The sequence below is a fragment of the Macrotis lagotis genome, chromosome 3 (assembly GCF_037893015.1).
Source record: "Macrotis lagotis isolate mMagLag1 chromosome 3, bilby.v1.9.chrom.fasta, whole genome shotgun sequence".
Lineage (NCBI taxonomy): Eukaryota > Metazoa > Chordata > Mammalia > Peramelemorphia > Peramelidae > Macrotis > Macrotis lagotis.
This window is the reverse complement of record NC_133660.1, coordinates 21745323-21768173: the sequence shown is the minus strand read 5'-3', so window position 1 is coordinate 21768173 and position 22851 is coordinate 21745323. Positions and strand designations below refer to the sequence as shown.

Below are 22851 nucleotides of genomic sequence, written 5' to 3'. Positions count from 1 at the left end.
TTGAAAGGTTGTTATTCCCACCACCACCATCCCCCACTCCTCACCCATGACTCATGTGGAGCCACTAGCTCTCCCTGCTATTTATTAGGAGACTTCCAAATCATGATCTAGAACTGCTTCAAACACCATTATGTGGACAGAGCTTCCAACCAATCAGGGTTTGAAGTCCTAACTTGTACATTATTCAATTGTGTCTAACTCTTCAAGACCCCCATTTGGGGTCTTCTTGGCAGGGATACTCTAGGAATTTGACATTTCTTTCCTCCAGTTCATTTTACAGATGAGGAAACTGAGGCAAAACATATTAAGTGACTTGCCTAGAGGCATACAGTTATTAAGTATCTGAGGCTGGATTTGAACTCAGATCTTCCTGACTCCAGACTCAGCACTCTTTAATCTACAGGGCCATCTAGCTATGTAACCTTGGACAAATGTTTTCAATTTCTTTATTGATAAAATGAAAGTGTTGGACTTGTTGATTCAAGGTCCCTTCTAGTTTTGAATCCTGTCAACTTTGATGTCAAACATCTTTAATTTCTGCCACATTCACAGAATCACATGGATTCAGAGATAGAAAGGACCTGAGAGTCCATCTTGTTGAATCCCAATTTGCATAAAAATTTCTAATTCCACATACCCACTAAGTAGTTACTCAGGTTTCCTTTGTGGACTTCTACTAAGCAGGTACTGCCTCCTGGAGGAGTCAGCTCTCCTTTGGAACAGTTCTAATTATTAGAACTTTTCCCCAATGACTGGGACCTCAGTTTGCTTTTTTGTTGCTTCTACCCATTTTTCCTAGTTCTGCTTTGTGAGGCCAAGTAGAGCTTATCTAATCCCTCTTATACATGATATTCCTACAACTATAGAACATTACTAACTATCCTTTTTAATACTGCATTCCCTATGGTTGCCAGGAGCCAGAGTCAAACTCTTGGACCTATCATTTATAGACTCTATTCTCTTTCCCTTATAAAATCAGATCAATGTTTATTCTTCTCTAGTTGGGTTACAACTCTCAGATCCCACAGTCTTCTCTTCAAGTTAAATTGTCCCTATTTCATTCAAAACTTCTTCATTTGGTATGAACCATCCAAGTTGCTTTTCTCTGAATACTTTCCAAGTGATGGCTGCCTTTCCCTGTCAATGTGGTCCCCAGAATTAAATCCAACATACATCAGGATAGAATAATGCTATTGCTTTGGTCTTGTAGTCTATTGAGATTACCCAAGTTGGGTTAGCTCTCCATATCACACTGTTGACTCATATCGAATTAGTAACCCACTAAAGACCCTGTATCTTTGTCATATGATCTGCTAGCTAGCCATGCACCCCACGATTTTATATTTGTGAAGTTGGTTTTTATCTCTATTCACTTTCGTCTTATTGGATTCAATTCAATGGACCACCCATTAGGATCTTTTTAAACCCTACCCCTATCATTCCATTTATCTGCTATCTTCCCTTCTCCCCCTTCCAATAATGTATTTTTTTTTGTCAATTAGATAACATACATTGATCTTTTAATTCAGATCTTCATCTGAATCATTGGAAAAAATGTTAAATAGCACAGGACCAGGTGTGCATCCCCAGGAAGTGCCACTGGAGACCTTTTTCTGAGTCAACTTAGGTCCATTTTAACAACTATTCTTTTTCTAGTCAGTCATCTGACATTGAATCACAGGTGACTCTTTTTGAGCCATTTGATCAGATTATAATTTACTGAACTGTACTGTCAGCCTCTATCTGTCCTCACACTGTCCCCAACATTTGCACAAAAAGACTTTGTCAAATACCTTCTAAAATCCAGGTAGTTTCTCTATGATTCAGCTGAGCTGACAGGCTAGTAATCCTAGGCTAAAGAGGAAGCAAGGGTAGGCTTGTGTACCTAGTTCTTGAAGTGACCATGAAGCCAAGCGTTCTCAACACTTCCTTCATGAACTATCTCTAAAATAGTGCCAGGTATCAAAGTCAAACTGTCCGGCCTACCATTTATTGCCTATTCTCTTTTCTTTTAAAAAATTGGGGCATATGTTCTCTAATTGGGAATGGTGAGAGAAGCTGTCTGACTCTCTATGATCTTTCAGAGATTTTTGACAGTGGCTCAGCAAGTAACTCTTCCCATATCACTGGACAAAGTCAGTTTGGACCTGGAATGATTGCTTTATCTTGGGCATCAATCTCTGTTAGTCATTTTCACTCAGTTGATTCTAGTTCAAAGATCATTCTTGTTGGCAGGAAAAATAATTAGTACAAGAGTTAAATAGCTCTGCCCTTTTTCTGCCATTCATTTCGACTATCCCATCCACCATGAACAGTGGTCCTATCCCTCCTGGAAACTTCCTTATTTCCCCATTTTTATCTTAACAATCCCCACCTTTTTTGGTTGTTCAGAGCCTTTTCTCCAGCTTTAGTTTCTTCCAAGCCAGAATTCTCTGACGTTCTGATCACAAATCTCTGCCACCCTTCTTCCTCAATTACCTGCTTTTGCTTCTCACATCTCTATGTGTCTTTTAAAAATTTAAGCTAATAATAATAAAGATAATAGTAGCTAACATCTCATTTAATCTGATCCTCACAATAACTCTGGGAGGTCAGTATTATCACCATTTCTATTTTATATATGGGGAAACCAAGATAAACAGAGGTTAAGTGGCTTGCCCAAGGTTACACAGCTAGTGTACTCTAATTAGTGTATCATGTAGCGGCTTCTAATGATGGCTGATGAGTTCCCTTTTTTTGAGGCAGCTACATGATACAATGGGGAGATCTGGAGTTTAGAAAATCTAAGCTCAAATCAAGCCTTGGATATTTATTGTGATCCTAGGCAAGTTACTTCACTTCTGTCTGCCTCGGTTTACTCATCTGTAAAACAAGACTAATAGCACCTACCTTGCAGGGTTCTTTTCACAATTAAATGAAGTAATATTTATAAAAGTGCTTAATATATTGCCTGGCATTTAATAAATCTTCCTTCCTTCCTTCCTTCCTTTGAATCATTCCTGTTTTCCCCTCTTCCTTATGTGTCTTCAAAATTCAGTTCAAGAGTTGCTATCTCTCCCGGGTTGACTTCTACTATGGAATATTTTTTAGGCAATTGAACTTAAGTGATTTACCAGGGTCACACAACTAGTAAATATTTTTGGTGGGATTTGAACTCAGATCCTCCTGTATCCAGGACTAGTGTATTTTTATAGAATTTTAATCCACTGAATCCTCTCTGCCCTTCCTCTATATCCTTTGAACTCTGTTCTCCTTATATCCAGGGTACATGTTAATCTGTGCTTGACTGTTTTTTATCAGCAGAGATTCCAAGATGGAATATTATTTCACCACGATAGGAATGTTCTCCATCCTTACCTCTGACTCCCAGAATCCTTGACTTCCCTCAAAACGTCTCTCTCATACCTCCTTCTTCTTGAGGTTTTTCCTCATTCTTTCAGTTGCTAGTGTCTCCTCTCCCCACCCCACCCCCACCTCTGGGTGATACTTTGTATCAGTTTATAAAGACTCACCTATAGTGTGTTATATATTGTTAACTCCTCCATTAAAAGGTAAGCTTCTTGAGGGTAGCACTGTTTTGACCTTTTTTTGAATTCCTATCTCTGAGCACTGTGCCAAACTCATAATAAACCTGTTATAAATGCCTGGTGATGAATTAGTAGTCCTTTCCTCCTTGTTTTTTAGAATGAAAGCTAGACTGGTCCCTGGTGCTTTCAATCTTGGTGTTTTTTTAAAAACTTCTTTGTAATATAAAGAAAAGAAGAGGCAGAATGAGATCCACAGAGAAACATGGCCTCATGGTAATGACTTTTTGGGCACATAATTTTCATAAGCCTTCCTTCTAAGTCACAATCGACATCTACTTATAAATGAAAGCCTGGATCTTTGAAGAATTTAGTTACTTCTATCATTCCTCATTATGACTATTGCTCTTGTTCAATCATTTCCTACTCTTCTTAACTCTACTGGGAGTTTTCTCTCTAGTACATTAAGGCAGAGTTAAGTAACTTTCCCAGAATCACCCAGCTTGTGAGAATCTGAAGGGAGATTTGAACTCAGGTCTTCTGAACTCTGGACCTAGCCCATTAAATGATCTAATTGCCTTGAAAAATATGCATTGACCAGGAATCAAACCTAAATTAATAGCAGTTATGCTAACCACTATTTATCACTGTTTCCTCTGTCCTCCTTATTATAGGGTAAGCTTCTAGAGGGAAGGACCTTTAAACTTTTTATCTTCCAGGCACCTGTAGAATACTCAATAAATAGCAGTAATGTTTCTAATCACTTATCCTTTCTGCTCAGCAGCAGCTCTAATGAAATGGTACTGAACGATAAATGGATGTAATAATGTTTGTCTCACATTGTAAATGGCCAGGTTGGCCTTAGAATTTCAACAGAATGTTCATTTCCTTTAGGAACAGAATGACTCAGCCCTGGAGTTTGACATTGTCTTTTTTCCTGTTTCAGTCTTAGAAGAAACCTGTGATCTAGGAATGAGAAAACTTTCACCATGAGCCAACAAGGTTATGTCGCAACCCCTCCATATTCCCAGCCCCAGCCTGGAATAGGGGCCCTCTCCCCGCCTCTTCGTGGACATTATGGCGACCCATCACACTCAGCCCCTCCATCAGGTAACATGGACCATGTTTGTTCATATATGAAGAGTATAGTGATTTTGAAAAGGATCTGGGGAGTTTAGTGGACTGCAGTCTCAATGAGAGTTCATAGTGTTATATGGCAAATAAGAAATCTTATGCACCTTTAGGCTCTAGCAAAAGAGAGACCTATTTCCAGGGACTCCAGAGCAGATAGTTTTGCTCTGCTCTATTCAGATGTCATTTGAATGAAAAGCTTTTGTTAAGATCATCCTATATACTAAGAGAAAGGCAGCATAGCCTAATGGATGGAGTCTGGCTCTGAGGCTCAGATCCCAGAAGACCTTGAGTCAATTCTGGGGAACCTGGAATACCTTGAATCAATTCTGGATCCTGAAACAGAGGAGTGACCCTGGCTACTTCATTAACCTCTCAGGGTCCCAGACAGCTCTTCTTTTTGTTTTGTTTTGTTTTTTTAGGTTTTTTGCAAGGCAAATGGGGTTAAGTGGCTTGCCCAAGATCACACAGCTAGGTAATTATTAAGTGTCTGAGACCAGATTTGAACCCAGGTACTCCTGACTCCAAGGCCAGTGCTTTATCCACTATGCCACCTAGCCGCCCCCGCCCCCCAGGCATCTCTTAAAGACTCTAGATTGCATAAAGGTTCTGGTATATGCTGGGAGATGAAGTTCCCTATCTCATTGAATTCACAGGCCTCAACCATTCCCATCCTCCTAGGTACTGAGCATTTTGGGAGATTGTGTTCATTTTTATGTAAGACATTTTTTTAAAAAAATCTTGATGGGCTAGAAAATGTCTAGTGGAGGGCACCCTGCAAGGTTATGAGACTCAAGATTTATGGCAACTGGAAGGGATCCAATAAATTAGCTCACCCAACCCCTCCTCCTTATTTGGCAAAGTTAAATAAGCAATCCAAGAAATTCAACAAAAATGTATCAAATACCTATAAGCATTGTCCTGAGTACTGTTAATTAATAAATCAATTAATTCATAATTATTTGTTATTACAGAGTTATGTAACATATAATTATTATATATGACTTATTAATTAGGATATAATACAACTATATAATTATACATAACTATATATTATGTAATCTCATATCATTAGTTATTTTAAAGTTATGTTATATAATTATATAATTTTGTTGTTCAGTTGTTATGTCCAACTCTTCATGACCCTGTGAACCATACTGTTCATGGGGTTTCCTTGGCAAAGATACTGGTGTGGTTTGCCAATTCTTTCTGTAATAGATTAAGACAGAGGTTAAGTGAATTGTCCAGGATCACACAGCTAGTTAGTGTCTGAACTCAGGTCTTCCTGACTCTAGGCCTAGTGCTCTCTTCATTGAACCATGCTACCTTTTTAGCTATATAATAAAATTATATCATTTGTATATCATATATACTCTATATAATATCATTAATTATATAATTATATAACATAACTATAATTACATACAATGTAACATATAACTACATAGTTTATAATATGTTATATACTACAGCTATATAACAATTAATGATTAATGAATATCTTAATAAGTTAGTGGTTGATTAATGGATTCATTTATTATTAAAAAAAGAAAGACAATCCAGGGCTTCAAGAGCTTACAATCTAAAGGGAGAGACAATCCCCTCCCAAGAGGCAGGAATGTGGGGGGTGAGGTGGGACCAAAGGTCATGAAAGTAACAGAAATAGAATCTGATGTCAGCGCCCCCCAATCCAAATAATCCATGCTGTGTTCACTATTGCAGAGCCCCAAACTTCTGTCACATGTTCTCTGCTATTTATAGTCTAAATTATCTTAAGCAGTGAGAAGTGAAGTGACTTGGCTAGAGTCACATGGTAGCATATATCATCAAGGATCAATACTCAGGGATACCGGTACTGATTCTGGCCACCAACTCTTTATTCAGTCTGTTTCTTGTCCCTGAGATAGCAGGGGTTAAAGTTCATGTTAACATATCAGTGAATCAAATCATTTTTATTTGTATTCTCAAGAGTATATTGCTAGGGGTGGCTAGGTGGTGTAGTGGATAAAGCACCAGCCTTGGAGTCAGGAGTACCTGGGTTCAAATCCGGTCTCAGACACTTAATAATTACCTAGCTGTGTGGCCTTGGGCAAGCCACTTAACCCCGTTTGCCTTGCAAAAAAAAAAAACCTAAAAAAAAAAGTATATTGCTGCCATATTAAAATTAACTTCCGTGAACATATTTTTGCAGGACTTTATTTTCATAAATGAGGTCAAACCCAGAAAACTAGAATATGCAATCATGCTAATAAAAGGGAAATTCACCAGAAACAGAAAACACTAACCACAAAAACAAACTTGAATATCTCCAACCCCTTCTCACCTAACTTTCTGAAACCTTTCAGAAAAAGTGTGCAGTTGATGCAATGATTGGGGTTGGAAAAAAGCCAAGACTGGATGCAAACTGTTATTTTTAAAAGATTTTTATCACTTACACATGGCACCACAAAAAAGAGTAAGAAGACTTCACCAAACATTTATTAAACACCAACAGTTTGCTAGGATTGGGCATACAAAGATAAAGAAGATTGTCTCAAACATAGGGTATACTTAGTGGGGGTCAAGAGGTGGGAGAGAGAGGAAATATGAAACCAGTTTGGGATGGGTAAACTGAGGCCAGATTGTGAAAGCAATCCAGGAATTCTGAGAACTGAATTCCATTTTCCATGCACATTTACTAAATCTGTGGTGTTGTGTTGTTGTCTTTGTTGTGTTGTATTGTTATTGTTGTACATTGTCTGCCCCATCAGAATGTGAATTCCTTGAGGGTGGGAATTCCTTGAGGATATCCTCCTTTCTATGGTCAACTCTTTGAAAAAGGCCTGGCACACAGGAACCAGTTGATATATTCTTCTTGACTAATTTTGAGTGAAATGACTATGCTGGAGATAGGACAGGAGACCCAGAACTATCCCATCATGGGCTCTGGACTAGGGTCTGTAACTTAGAACATTTGTCTTAATCTCGTTTGGATAAACTTCTATTCAGATCTACCATGGAAATCTTTCAGTGGCAACTCCCATAGAGCCTACTACACATAGGCATGTATGTATGTATGTGTATATAGAAACAGAGGTATATAAAATAGATACATATAAAGTATATCAACAGTAATAGATATATTATTCTAGGGTATATATAAATATATTCACATATTCATACACATACACAAACACATACGGTTGGTTAGTTCTCATCCTTCATTATCAAAGAAGACCAAAATGACATCACTATTTTTGAGACAAATGACAGCGTATCCTACTGTGGTTGATTAGACCAATATGAGATTGGAGTGCTCTACTGCAAGTCGGGCATGAGAAGTCCATGTGGACACCTGGGGTGAGTTCTCTAAACTTACTAAATGTCACATTTTCTATGAGCTGCTTCCATTCTGCTCATAGAGTGCAGCCCCCTTACTTATGAGGGCATGTCATGCTGGGCAGTCCTGTGCCAGGGTCTCCCATGCTGTACAATCAATTCTAAAATTCTTCAATGAGACCTTCAGGGTGTCTCGGGATCACTTCTTCTGACCTCTTTGTGAGTTGCCCTGTGTGAGTTCTCCATAAAAATAGTTTTTTTGGCAAGGGTACATCTAGCATTCTAACATGTCCAGCCCATCGTAGTTGCACTCTCTGTAGTGATGTTGGAATGCTAGGCAGTTTAGCTCAAGAAAGACCCCAGTGTCTGGTATCTTCTCCTACCAGGTGGTCTTCAGAATCTTCCTAAGATAATTTAAATGGAAGCAATTCGGTTTCCTGCCATGGTGCTGGTACACTGTCGAGGTTTCATAGATATATAGCAATGAGGTCAGCACAACGACTCATAGACCTTCAATTTGGTAGTCAGTCTAATACCTCTTCTCTCCTGTATGTTCTTTCAGATCCTCCCACACATGCACAGAGATAGCTAGGTGGTGCAGTGGATATAGGGCTGAACCTAGAGTCAGAGCAATGAAACTTCTCTTCCTGAGTTCAAATGTGGCTTCAGATATTCACTAACTATGTGACCTTGGGCAAGTCACTTGGTCCTGTTTGTCTTACTTTCATTATGTGGAAAATGTGCTGGAAAGGAAATGGCGAACCAACCACTCCACTGTCTTTGCCAAGAAAACCCCAAATGTGGATCACAAAGAGTTGGACATGATTGAAATGTCTCAATAACATTGTATATGTTTACTTTTAATTTATGGTATTCCAAGATACAAATATGTAACAAGAATATTTATTACTCTGGTATATAAAATATGTGTATGTATCTATATCCATGTAAACATGTACATACATGCACTTTTCAATTCAACAAACATTTACAAAGTTGCTTATTTGGAGAGCATCAAGATGGGTACTCAGGGTCTAATAAGGGGATTATTGCCCCCCCATAGATAGAATGTGGCTTAGTGAAAAGAATTCCAAGCTATAAGACCTGAGTTTAGATGCAGCTCTGTCCCTTACTAGTTTTGTGATGTTGGGAAAATCATTTCATCTCCCTTGGCCTCAGTTTCTTCATCTGCAAAATGAGGATCAGTGTCAGAGTAGACAACCTCTAAGCTTGTTTCCAGCACTGCTATGACCTTATACCTGTGACATAGGAGAGATCCTAAAACATGCAAAGGGATCTTTCTGCCAAGAATGAGGAGGGAAGAGGTATTTTTAGATATCCACATAAGACTTGGAAGTGGTTTTATATCTGGAGCATATAGATTTCATGTGGAGATGAGGGCAAAAAAAGCAAGGGAAACAGTGGAGGCAAAAGCACAGATGATGGCAAAATGTTGGCTGCAGATAAGGAGTAGGTGAATTGTATTCTATTCCATTCCATTCAGCAAATGGGGCCTTAAGACTATCTGGATCAGCTCCAGTCCCAAGAGAAGGAAACTGAGGCCCCAAAATGGGAAGTGACTTTCCCCTGGTCACAATGGTGATAAGAAACTGGACTGGTATCCAATCCAGGATCCTCTTATCTATCTCTTTCTGCAGTTAGTTCATTCAGTTTGACTGAATAAAGGGAAAGAGGAAGTGATGAGGGGAAAGAAGGAGAGAGAGAGAGAGAGAGAGAGAGAGAGAGAGAGAGAGAGAGAGAGAGAGAGAGAGAGAGAGAAGGACTAAAGGAAGAAAGAAGTAAAAGAAGAAAGGAAGAAGAAAAGTGCAAAGCACAAAGGGTGAATAGCATAAAGATTAGGTGGATGGAGAATATTCTAGTTATTTTCCATTTTCTTTATTTTATTTTTAGCATGTCTCATCCTCTTTTAGTCTTAATCACTCAGCAAGGACGGTGTGAGAGGATTACATGACTCCAAGTTAGAAGTCCTTTTTACTTCAGAATGAGAAAACTGATCCAGGGCAGCTAGGTGATGCAGTAGATAGAGCACCGGCCCTGGAGTCAGGAGAACCTGAGTTTAAATCTAGCCTCAGACACTTAATAATTACCTAGTTGTGTGACCTTGGGCAAGTCACTTAACCCCATTGCCTTGCCAACAAAAAAGGAAAGAAAACTGATCCATAGATTGTTACCCAATTCCCCCCCCCCCCCCCCCACTATCAGCCCAAGTTCTTGGCCTAGGGCTTTTATATCATTTTTTGCAAGGCAATGGGGTTAAGTGGCTGGTCCAAAGGCCACACAGCTAGGTAATTATTAAGTGTCTGAGGCAGGATTTGAACTCAGGTAGTCCTGACTCCAGGGCCAGTGCTCTATCCATTGTGTCACCTAGCCACCCCTTTATATCACTTTCTGTAATCCATTAATAACACATCCACCAAAATTTATTTACCTGTACTTTTTGTTACATTACAGGCATAATGAAGCCAGCTGGGCCTTTGGGACCAATGCCACCTGTTGGGGCATTACCTCCTGGACCTCCCAATTCTGGGGCTCATCAATTTGGCCAGAATGGTCCCAATATCTCAGGGTTTCCCCAGCAGAGGTAAGTTCCCCAGACTCCATTTCTTCATGGTAATATTTGATTAGAAAGTTGTTTCTAAATAACCTAAGTGTTTATGGGTGTGCTGGTAAATAATTAACAACTAGCTGGGTGGGGAGAGGAAGGTATACTCAACATAATTTTAAGTTTAATTTTCACTGTTGAAATTTCTCCATCATTTTCATATGTCTAGACAATAGAAAAAATAAATCAAGCCCCAATTTGTTGTGTTTTCTATTTTCTGTATAATCTTCACACTGAAAAAAATAATTATTGACTCTATCAAGTGGGTTTGAGCTGCCTCAAGCACATCTTTTTCAATTTGTTCTCTGGATTGCAACTTTCTCTGTAGCATGGCTTTATAGGTAAATTCATCAGATAGGCCAGTTAGAGTTTTCAGAAGGGTCAAGGCATAGAATTTATCAAGCATTATGCTTACCAGTTGTCTGTCCCAGACCATTTGTTATCAAGATCATGAGACAACACTTGGATTTAGAGAGAGAAGGACTCTAGCATGTAGGTCAACTCTCCTGTTTTTACAAATGAAAAAACTGAAACCCCAAAGGATTAAGACTCATCCAGGTTAGTTACACCAAGATAGATTTGAACCTAGGTCTAACTGAGGAATCCCAATTCAGCCCTCTTTCCCCAGCACTATGCTGCCTCTTTTCTTAAGTTCTCTTTCTAGCAAGATTCCTGATGCAGCTAATCCTGGAATGAATGGCTGCCTCATCTGTCAACCACTCCCTCCAAATGAAAGTCTTCTCTTCCATCCTAAAATAGGCCCAAAGCAAGTTGGTTTGGTTCTCTCATTGGCTACCATCATTCACTCCCTTATATTGCATTTTCCCGTGTACCTGTGGTATCTCCCCCCTGCCCTACCAATAGAATGGAAGCTCACTGAAAGTAGTTTTGTGTTCCTGGTAACAGCCCAGTCTCTTGCCCATATGGATCTATGATCTCATCAATGTTGGTTCTCCTTCCAGTGGAGATCACAACACTTTATCCTGTGTGCCTCTTCCTCTCATACACCTATCAATGCTAAGCAGATCTTCCTCTGGTGCAGTGATGCCTGTCATGGCTCTTTCTTGACCTTTCCTTAGCATCCTTAGATGACTGACCCTCTTCCCCTCTCCTGTGGTACATCTTTGATGATATCCCCCATGCTGATCATTCCAGTGAATTGACCTTGCCCAGAATATGAAGGAATAAATGAATGCATGGATGAATGGATGGATGAAAATAGCTAGGAGCTATCATTTATATAGCATCTACTGTGTTCCAGATACTGTGCTGAATGCTTTCACTGCATCATCTCATTAGATCCTCAGAGTTCAGGGGTATTGTTATCTCCATTTTACAAATGGGAAAAATAAGGCATGAGGTGACATGATCTAAAAAGAAAAAAAAGCTTTTATTAAGCTTGGTCTTTGGGCAAGCACTGTACTAAGTTCTGGAGAGAAGATACAAGGTCCTTAACCTCAAAGTGGCCATGAGCACTGACTATGTCATAGAACTGACAGGAGAAAAGCACCTTAAGTGATTATCAGTTCTCTCATTTTTATAGAATATAATGGGCAGAGCACAGGGTCTGGAGCCAGGACCTAGTGCTGAGTTTGAATCTGGCTTCAGACACTGACTTTGGGCAAAGTACTCAATCTGTCAGCTTCAGTTTCCTCATCTGTAAAATAAGGTCAATAATAGTATATATCTCATAGGGGTTATCATGAGGGTCAAATAGGATAAATAGTAAACCACTTACAAAAAGAAGGAAAGAAGAAAGGAGGGAGGGAAGGAAGGAAGAGGGGAGGAAAGGGAGAAGAAGGGAAATAAGGCAGAAAGAAAGAAAAAAGAAAGAGAAAAAGGAAGGGAGGAAGGGAAGAAGGAAGGAGGGAAGAAGAAAGGAGAGAGGGAGGAAGTGCTGTATTTCAAATTAGATCTTCCTAATTCCAGGCCCACTGCTTTATTCACTGGGCCTCCTAACTGACCCTGGGCTAAACAAATTATAGTTGTTGTTGTCATTACTATTATATCTACTCATGGGGAAACTAAAACTCAACAAGGAGAAGGGAATGTGGTACTGTGGATAGAATGGTGAACCTGGAGTTTAAAAAAGAGCTAGTATCCAATCCCAGGTGTGTGCCTTGGCTGGTCATTTAAATTCTCTGTGCCTCAATCCCCTCCTTTGTAAAATGAGGTTTCTCTTGATAACTTCTGTGGATATGTCCAGCTCTAAGTATAGGATCCCATGGGACCTGTGATCATGAGGCTTTCTCAAGTCACCCCTGTGTAAATGGCAGAGCTGAGGTTTGGATTCAGTTCCTCTAATATCTAATTTGGGGTTGGTTCCATGACAACATCACCTTCTTATGGATCTCCCCTATGACAAGTGAGCCTTTGTGCTCTATAAATCCTTTTTGGGTGGAATTCAATGGACTTGAGGTCCCAACTATAACCCACCCCAAGTTCTCCAGATAGGTCAGGAGCAAATAGGAGTTGAGAAAAGGCTTGAGGAATAGATGTCATTAAGTACCTACTGAGAACAGTTTGCCTTGAGTAATGAGCAAGATTGCAGGGGGTTGAGACATGAGTCAGAGATAAAGAAGTGAAGGTGACCAATGGAGGTTCTTTTTTGGGGGGAATGGGGATAGACACTTGGCTGAAAAAGGGAAGAAGTGATAGAGGATGATGACTTGAGAAAATGGAAGAAGAGAGGGAAGGTTTTTTAAGAATGGAGGAGAAATGGGGCATGTTTGATGACAGCCATTGACTCAGATCTTTTTTACCAGTCCTAGCCTTTCTCCTGGATTCTTTGAAATGGATATACCAGAGATATCTTAAATTCATCCTGTCCAAATCTGACTTCATTGTCTTCACACTAAATCTACCTGTTTTCTGATTTCTTTCTTGATTTCTGCCAACTTACCCAGGTTCTAGCCCCAGTGGTTTCTGTTTTTGGACTTCATTGGAACTCACTATTATACCCTCACATTGGGTACATTCTCTCTCCTTTTAAGCCTCCTGTGGGTGTTGTCTCTCCCAATCAGCTCTTTGAGGGCAAGGACTCTTTGGTTTTCTTTGTATTTCTGTCTTCAACACATATACCCGATACATAGTAGGTACAATCAATGTTTACTGAGTGACTACTTCATGGCCACAATGTACCACAGTGGATAGAGTGATATACCTAGGCTCTGGAAGATATGACTTTAAATGAAATTTCAGACACTTACTAGTTGTGCTCATCTCCACTACATTTTGTTTTGTTCAACTTGATTCAATGTTCTAGCCTCTTGAAGATGTTTTGGGATCTTAACCATTCTCTCCTAGCTTTGAGTCATCTATAAAGTTGATAAACAGTCCTTCTGTATTTCTTAAGTCATTTTAAAAAGTAATAATAATAATAATTATTATTAATATTTATAATATATAATTATATAAATATAATATAATTAATATTATACTATTAATTTTTAAAATAATTCTTAATATTTTATTTTTTCCAATTATATATATATATATATATATATAATTTTTGTAAGGTTTTGAATTTTACAATTTCCCCCTCCCTTCCCTCCCCCCCACAGAAAGCTGTCTGATAGTCTTTACATTGTTTCCATGACATACATTGATCGAAATTGAATGTGTTATAAGAGTAAACATACCCCCCCAAGAAGATGAGAAACTTCAAGAATAGAGAGAAGAAAAAAAATTTTTTAATTTAAAAAAATTTTTAAAAAATGCACTTCAGTCTGTGTTCAGATTCCAATGGCTCTGTCTCTGGGGTGAGTTTCCTTCTTTATCAGAATTCCACCAGAGAAATTCTTCATTATCTTTCCCACAGTTGCTATTACTAGCTGTATTTCCCTCCACTCTATTCCTCCCCACTCTCATTTATTCTATTTTCTCTCCCCTTTCATCCTGGCCCTGTCCAAAAGCATTTTGTATCTGAGTACTCTCTCCCTAGATCTTCCCTCTCTTCTGTTGCCCCCTTCCCTCCCCTCATTCCCCCTTATCCCATCCCTTTCTTCTCATTTTTCTCTTGGGTAAGATAGATTTCTTCAACCTATTAAGTGTGTATGTTACTTCCTCTCTGAGACATTTCTGATGAGAATGAAGGCTCACTCATTCCCCCTTGCCTTACCCCGTTCCACTCCATTGAAAAAGCTTTTTCTTGACTCTTATGTGAAATTTCTTAGCTTCTTCTTCCTCTTCCTCCCAGTACTTTCCTTTATCACCCATTGACTCCATCTTTTTACTATATTATACCATTATATTCTGTTCCTTCCTGTGCCTTGTCTATATATGCTCCTTCTAACAGTTGCCTCTTATAAATAAGAAAGTCCATATGAGTTATCAGAATCTTCTTCCCATGCAGGAATACAAACAGTTCAATATCATTAAGTTCCTCATAATTCATCCTTCTCATCCATCCCCTCTATGGTTCACCAAAGTCTTGTACTTGGAGATCAAACTTTCTGTTCAGCTCTGGTTGTTTCAATAGGAAAGTTTGAAAGTCTCTTGTTTCATTGAAAGTCCATCTTTTCCCCTAAAAGATGATGTTCACTTTTCCTGGGTATTTTAAGTCATTTCTTTTTCTTAAGTTATTGGTGCAAATGTAAAACAGCTCATGACTGAGAACTGATACTTGAGATACTCCACTTGAGACCTCTTTCCAGATTTACATGGAATAGTTAATAAGTACCATTTGGGACTGGTCTGTCAATCAGTCCCACATCTCAGGAATAATATACGTCTCAGGAATAATACTATCTATGGTTTAGCCCACAATCCTACATCTTGCCCAAAAACATAGCAAAAAAAATGCTTTTCTATCACCTGAGTAAACTATATCAACATAACCCTCTATATCTATAACTCAAAACTTTGTTAAAAAGGCACTAGTCTAGTTCAACCTGCTTTTTAAAAAAAAAATAATTTTTTTAAAGTTAAAAATTAATTAAATAATTGATTGTAATGATTTTTTTATTTTATCATTGCCTAAATTTCTCTTTGTATCTCTCAGAGAACCATCCCACGTAAATAATATATTTAAGAAAAACAATCAGTAAAATTTACAGTGTTTCCTATCTCCGCCAAGTAGTTGGGGGAGGTCTCTTCTCATACCTTTTCTTTGGAGCCAGGCTTGTTCTTTGTTCCCAACATTCATTGGCCATTGTTTTGTGGTTATTCTTCCTATTTTCATGTTGTAGTTGTTATTTATATTGTTTTCTTAGCTCAACTTACTTCATTTTGTGCCAATGCTTGTGTCTTTCCAAATTTCTCTATATTCATCTTCCTTAGCATTTTTTGCAGTACAGTAATAATCCATTGCATTGATGGACCTTTCTTTGTTCAGCCATTCCCCAATCAATGGGGCTGAACTTTGTGTCTGGGACTTTGCTAACAAAAAAAACAAAACTAAAAAAGCTAAAAAAAAATCCCAAGATAACAGAATTGACAAGCTCAGTCTATTCTGTCATTTTTTATTGTTGCTCCTTCGACTCCTCCCAACACACACAAAACTATCCTATTCTTTCTTTGATCTTCCACTTTCATCCATTAAAATAAAGTTTCTTTTTCATTTTCTTTAGCATATCCTAGTCTCAGATCAGAGTTAGCACTTTTGTAGATAACCATTCATTTCAATTAGCTTCTCGGATTTCTTGACATAGAGCTATGGATATAAAACTCTCAGATCTTTTTTCTTGATTTCTTTGCCCTCATTGTGATCTCTCTTTCCCCCCTCTCTAATAATAATAATTTGAGTTTGCTCTTCCCATTTTCCCCTGAGATTTCCTTATTATTTTACTTTATTAATCTTTTCTTAAAAAGCAGCACTTGGACTTTATTGTGTCCAGTGATTTCCTATTTCCAATTGTACTGATCTTGGTTAATTCTCTTCTGTTTTCTGTTTGTGACTGTTTGCTAAGCTATTAGAAGTGGGGTACAAACTCAATTCTTTTATTGTATATCTATTTTGCTAATATAATAATAAATTTCAGGCTAAATATTAATTTGGCTCTATCTCATACAATTTTATGTGTAACATCAATATTGTCTTTCTGGTGTGATCTATTATCCTTCTTTAACCTAGTTATAATAAATTGTCATTGGTCTCTTATTCATGTTGTCACTATTTCAAAATCATTTTCATTGCATCGTGGTCTTTTCTTTAAATATAGTGTAGAGAATGTCTTATCTTATTGGTTCAATTAGTGATCAATTTTTATGTTGATAATATAAAAGCTTAGAAAACGCTACATATTTTCCTTGTCCTAGTTCTATCATTTTCTGTTTCTCAGTCTCTATGTTCACAGTATTTTGGTAAAGAGGAGCATTATTGTGAACTTTTTTAAGCTTTTGAAATCATAAGTAATTGTTTCAATTTCCATGGATATCTTCAATATCAGATCTTTATCAGAGATATTTATTGAAAAGATATTTTCTTCAATTAATTACTTCCCTTTAATTCTAGTTATATTGATTTTATTTGTGCAGAAGCTCTTCAATTTTATGTAATGAAATTTTCCTTTTAATCTTCACCTCTACCCCTTATTTAATTAGGAATTATCTCAGTACTTTTAGTTATGAAAAGTAATCCTTTTCCTCCTCTAATTTTATGACCTTTTATATTTAGGCAAGGTATTCATTTATAAATTCTGTTATTAAATATAAGATGTTGTTCTAATTATTTTCCAATCTTTGCCACAGTTTTTGTCAAATAATTAGTTGTTACCATAGTAGTTGGAATCCTTGGGTTTATTAAACATAATAGTGTGTTTAATTTGTTCCTTGATGTTATTTACCTAATCTTTCCATTTATCAACTTTTGAATCATTAAAAATGAGTTTTGATCATGTTTATTATATGATACTGACATAGCCTCTTCTTACTTTTTCTTTATTGTCCTTGAGATTCTTGATCCTTTGTAATATTTGTTGCATTTTGTCAAAAGTATTTCTTGTATCTCTTGATAATTATGTGGCTTTTAATGTTTTTGTTATTGATGTGGCCTGTTAGGTTTATAATTTCCATAACCAAGTTTGCATTCTTAATATAAATTCACACTTGCCACAGTAAACAGTCTTTCAAATATGTGATTATAGACCCTTTTGATAATGTTTTATCCACAATTTTCTTTCAGTAATATTTATTAAAAATGAAAGTTTTACATTTTTTCCTGATCTGGATATACGAATGATATTTGTCTCATAGAAAGGGGGAAAGGAAGTAAGCATTTATATATTATATATTATGTGTAGACATTGTCCTAAACACTTTCTTTCTTGGCAACAATTTATATAATATTAAAGGTAATTATTCTCTGAATACATGAGAGAATTCACTCTTAAATTCATTTGAGAATACAACTTTTCCTTTAGAAACTCATTTGTGACTTATTCAATTTCTTTTTTTTTTAGGTTAGACTTTAAATTTTTCTCCTGTTAATATGGTATTTTTATTTTTATTATTTATGCATTTCATTAAGTTATTAGCTGTATTGGAATTTAATTGAGCAAAGTAGTTTTCTAACTATTTTCTAACTATTTCTTCCATTATGTTATTTTTCAACTTTGGTCATTTACTTTTCTTCTTTTCTTTAAACTGACTAATGATTCACTTTTTAAAAAATCAACTTATTTGTTAACCCAGTTGTTTTTGTTTTTCAGTTTTGCTTATCTCTGCTTTTCATCAATTTAATTTGTATGTTTATTTGGAATTTTTTAATTCTTTTTTTAGCTCCAATGTCCAATTTCATTGACCTCTACTTCCCCCCATCTCTTTTTTCTTTGCTGAAACTGTTTAAAGATCAGTTTGACTGAATCACAAGAGTTTTGTTACATTATCTCCTAATCATTTTCTTTGATAATTTTTTTTCTTTGTACCATTCTTTATTCTACTCATTCTTTGGATATTAGTTAATCTCCATGTATATCTTATTCCTTTCTTAAAACTTTTCAGATTGATTATCATTTTATTGTGTTGTGGTCAGTAAAGAATGTGTTTATACATTTTTATCAGGTTGGGTTTTTGGTTAATTTTTGTTGAGGTACCATGTAAAATTGGGTACTATGTGTTTTTCTTATGATTCCCATTCAGTAATTACCAGAGGCTATCACATATGCCTCTTCTAAAATTCTATCTAAGTCCTTAACTTTTTTTCCTGGTTATCTTTTTGTAAGATCTATCTAGGTTTTAACAAGACATATTGAATTTTCCAATGGTTGTTTTACAGTCTACTAGTCCTAATTCAAAAGCTAGTCCTAACTTTTCCTGAAGTATTTAGGTGCTATGCCATTCAGTGTATATGTAGTTAATGGAATAGTGTTTCACTGTCCATGATGCTCTTAAACATAATATAGTTTCCTTGTTCATTTCATTTAACCCTAGGCATTTTTATTGTTGCTTTGCCAGAGATCATTATTGCTACCCCAATTCTTTGAAATTGCCCCAAGATTTAACAGATTCTGCTCTAAGCCACTACCCTTTTAATTCTATGTGAATCATTATGTTTCAAGTGTGTTTCTTATGAACAGCCTGAAATTAGTTGTTGCTTTCTGATCCATACTGCTTCCCTCTCCTGTTTTATACACGTCAATTAAAACTTCATGACTATTATTGCTATGTGCTTTTTCTTTCATTACCTCCTAGTGCTTTCATTCTAGGGTCCTTCCCATTCTTCCTCCATTTAAAAAATGAGGAAGAAAAGGGAATGGGATCAACTCTTGTAATCTATAATTTTAGTAGTCTGATCCTGTCCCCCTGCCCTCTCTTCTTGAAATAGAATGAGGGCTAGTTTGGGAGGCCAAGGATGGGGGCTCATATCCTAGATCTATCCTTTACTACCTGTGTGACCTTGGGTAACTTAGTTAAATTCTAAAGATCTCAGTATCCTCCTTTTTTACAAAGGAGGGCGTCAAATGGAATAGTTTCTAAGATACTTCCTCTCTCTATAGGCATTTGTGATCATGTGGTCCATGGAAAGTACCTGAAATTTTAGTGTTTGGGCTTTTCTGTTTTCTTTTGAGCAAGGAAGTGTTAAGTGAAGACATATCTTAAGAAGGTGATTTTTGCAAGTGAGCTAGCAAGGCAGCTATTCCAATAAAACAGAAGACAAAGATAAGGACCTGAGAGTAATTGGAGAATTGATGTAATAGAAGTAGAATGAACTGAATGTAGTCTGAGATGGAATTTGGGGAAGGAGGAAAAAAAATAGAGAGGGGAAAAGGGATGACTTCACAATGACCATCAATTCAAACTTGGATGACTTGAACACAGTGATGCTATCAACAGACATGAGGAAGTCAAGAAAGTTCTGGGGAAAGTGGATGAGGGTGGGCTGAATTCGAGGTCATTGCATAATATGTTTTGAGTGAGAATAGTCAGACAACAAAACTGAGGCCCAGAGGAGTGAAGGTCACACAGACTGTAAATAGCGGCTCTGCCTCACTTCAATCCAATTCACTCATAAGTCAAGACATCACTCTGTGAGGTCATTGGTTTTCTTCAAAAATGAAGGACTGACAGCAACAAGAAGTGGAACTGGGATTTCCCCCACAATCTTCTAATTATAAATACAATAGTTTTCTTTTCAAGATATTGCCAGTGGTGTGTGGACTTCAAAGATCCATCCATCCTTCCAGATGGTGAGTTTGTGAAATCCATTCTGTTGTTATCTAACCCTAACTCTCTCTCTTCTCAGGTTTCCAGGTCCTCCACCTGTCAACAATGCCACCCCTCCCTACCCACCTTCCTCTCATCTGCCACCAGCATCCTATCCCAATCCTGTGTCCTCGTCTGCCACCACCCAACTGGGCCATCAACTCGGTGCCATGCAAATTCACAATTACGGTAATGGTGAATTCTTCCTTTTCAGGAGTCATTTGTTTGCTGCATTATTTTTCATGAACTGCTGGACTATCATAGTATCATAGAATAAGATCTGTAAAGGGCCACGGAGGCCACTGAATTCCAACATTTCATGTTACAGATGGGGAATTTGTAGCTCAGGGCAGTTAAGTAATTTTCTTAGGTTCACACAACTGAGAAGCATCTAAGGCAGGAATTTGAACCCAGGTCCTACTTTCTCCAAGACTCTATCCAATATGCCACTCTGCCTGTTACAAGTTTCTAAAATATGAGTGGTAGGTATTATTTTCTACAAAGAAGTTTAACAATATTTGCTTATAAATATAACCCCCTTAAGGTCAGGGTCCACTTGATTTTTGTCTTTGTATGGTCCTGGTGCCTGGGATATAGTAGGTATTTAATAAATGCCTATTGATGACTGATTTGTATACAAAGTAGAGAAGAAGCCGGGTGGGGGAAAGGTCATTTATGATAGATAGATAGATAGATAGATAGATAGATAGATAGATAGATAGAGATATACATAGACATATAATGATACCAAAGGAATGTCTCATTTTCAAGATGGAAGGGATCTTAGCCAGATACAGTGACCTATAAATGGAGGAAATGAACCCCAGAAAGGGAAGACATCTTGCTCATGAATAGTCATCCCAGTTCCCACATTCCCAAACAGAATGGCTCCCAGATTGACTTGGTTTGTTTCACTTAAAAGTCTTATTTATGATAATAAGATAAGGGGAGATGTCTCTCCTTCTTGCCTCTCAGACTACCAAGAATATTATTAGTCAAGGCTGAGATGGTAATGGGAGCAGGTTGGAAGATGCAATAAATAGGCAGGAATTTTTACCAAGATCTAGTTTTAAGTTAGTTTAGAATTTGGGATTCCAGTCCGACTTTGCTATTTACATATGACTGTGGGCAAGATACTTCCTTTCTCTGAATCTCCATTTCCTCATCTGGAAAATGTGAGTATTAGACTACATGATTTCTAGGAGTTTCTTCTATCTCTAGAGCTTGTAATTAGCTCATCTTAGAACTGCATCTAAAATGCCTGGAAATAGAGTCTTTTCCTTCCTATAGGACTGAAAATGTCCTGCACTTAGTAGTATCAGCTTTGTTAGGCCACTAACTCTCCAACTCTAATAGATTGTATACTTCATTCCTAAAATGAATTAACAAATTATTTAAAATATTTGCATCTAAAAAGTTCACCCTGCTGCTATCTTATCCACATTAATTGAATTTCCAACATTGAAAAAAAAAGGGGCAGTTTGAGTAAAAAAATTGATTCTGTCCCTGATCTTATTGTCTCTTTTATATAAGAACAAAGCTAGAAATTAATCCTCAATAAATTTGTCTGTAGAATTCAGTATCGGGGCGGCTAGGTGGCATAGTGGATAAAGCACCAGCCTTGGAGTCAGGAGTACCTGGATTCAAATCCGGTCTCAGACACTTAATAATTACCTAGCTGTGTGGCCTTGGGCAAGCCACTTAACCCATTTGTCTTGCAAAAACCTAAAAAAAAAAAAAATTCAGTATCAATGTTTCTCACATATTACCTATTCCAATACATTTCAGTCTTTCCTTTCTCCATATTTTGATGCTCTCATAAACTTCTATGAGTCCAATTATGATTTTTCCTACATTATCTATAACTATGACTCACATGCTCCATAGCTATCTTCATTTCTCTTTCAACCTCTAGTCCCACATCACCAGCTACCTGATGGATACTTATCTTTGGTTTTGCCATTGGCATTCTGACCTGAGCAAAACTGAAACAAAACTAATCTTCCATAGACTCCATTTCAAAATGCTCTTCTTTGATTGAAGACATCAACATTCTTCTAGTTCATAACCTCAAGGTCATCCAGGACTCTCCCTTCTTTCTAATCTCACATAAACAATCCGTTGCCAAGTCTTGTCAGTTCTATTTCTACAACATCTCTAACTTCCATGCCTTTAATTCTACTCAGACAGTCACCACCATGGTTCAGACCTCCATCACCTCTCACCTGGACTGTTCTGATAACTTCCTAATTGGTCTTCTTACTGACTTCCAAGCTTTCTTTTCAATCCATCCTCTGCACAACTAACAAATCAATATTCCTAAAGCACAGGTCTGATCATGGTGCTTTCCTTCTGAAGAATGTTCAATGCTTACTGCCTGCCTCCAAGAGAAAATATAGATTCCTTATCTTAGGATTTAAATCTCATCCCAATCTAGCTTCAGCCAACATTTCCAAATATTTTCCCCTTAGATCCCCTTCACCTATTCTGGGTGTCAGAGAACCATCTGTTCCCTGAATTTGGGGATTCATCTGTCTCCAGGCCTTTGTATGAGTTGTATAGACATATTCACTTATTTATATACATTCCCTCACTTCCAATACTACTACTACT

The 22851-nt window shown here is 37.3% G+C and overlaps 1 protein-coding gene across 3 annotated transcripts in view; it reads left to right on the top strand.

The window, feature by feature from the left end:
• SEC24D (SEC24 homolog D, COPII coat complex component) overlaps positions 1 to 22851 on the top strand; it is a 119052-nt gene that overhangs the window by 2178 nt on the left and 94023 nt on the right. For all 3 annotated transcript variants that reach the window (XM_074228313.1, XM_074228312.1, XM_074228311.1), the window contains exons 2-4: positions 4471 to 4634; positions 10446 to 10575; positions 20279 to 20427. In XM_074228313.1, the coding sequence (XP_074084414.1) occupies positions 4514 to 4634; positions 10446 to 10575; positions 20279 to 20427 (400 nt within the window). In that variant the 5' untranslated portion in view covers positions 4471 to 4513. The remainder of the gene's footprint in view (positions 1 to 4470; positions 4635 to 10445; positions 10576 to 20278; positions 20428 to 22851) is intronic.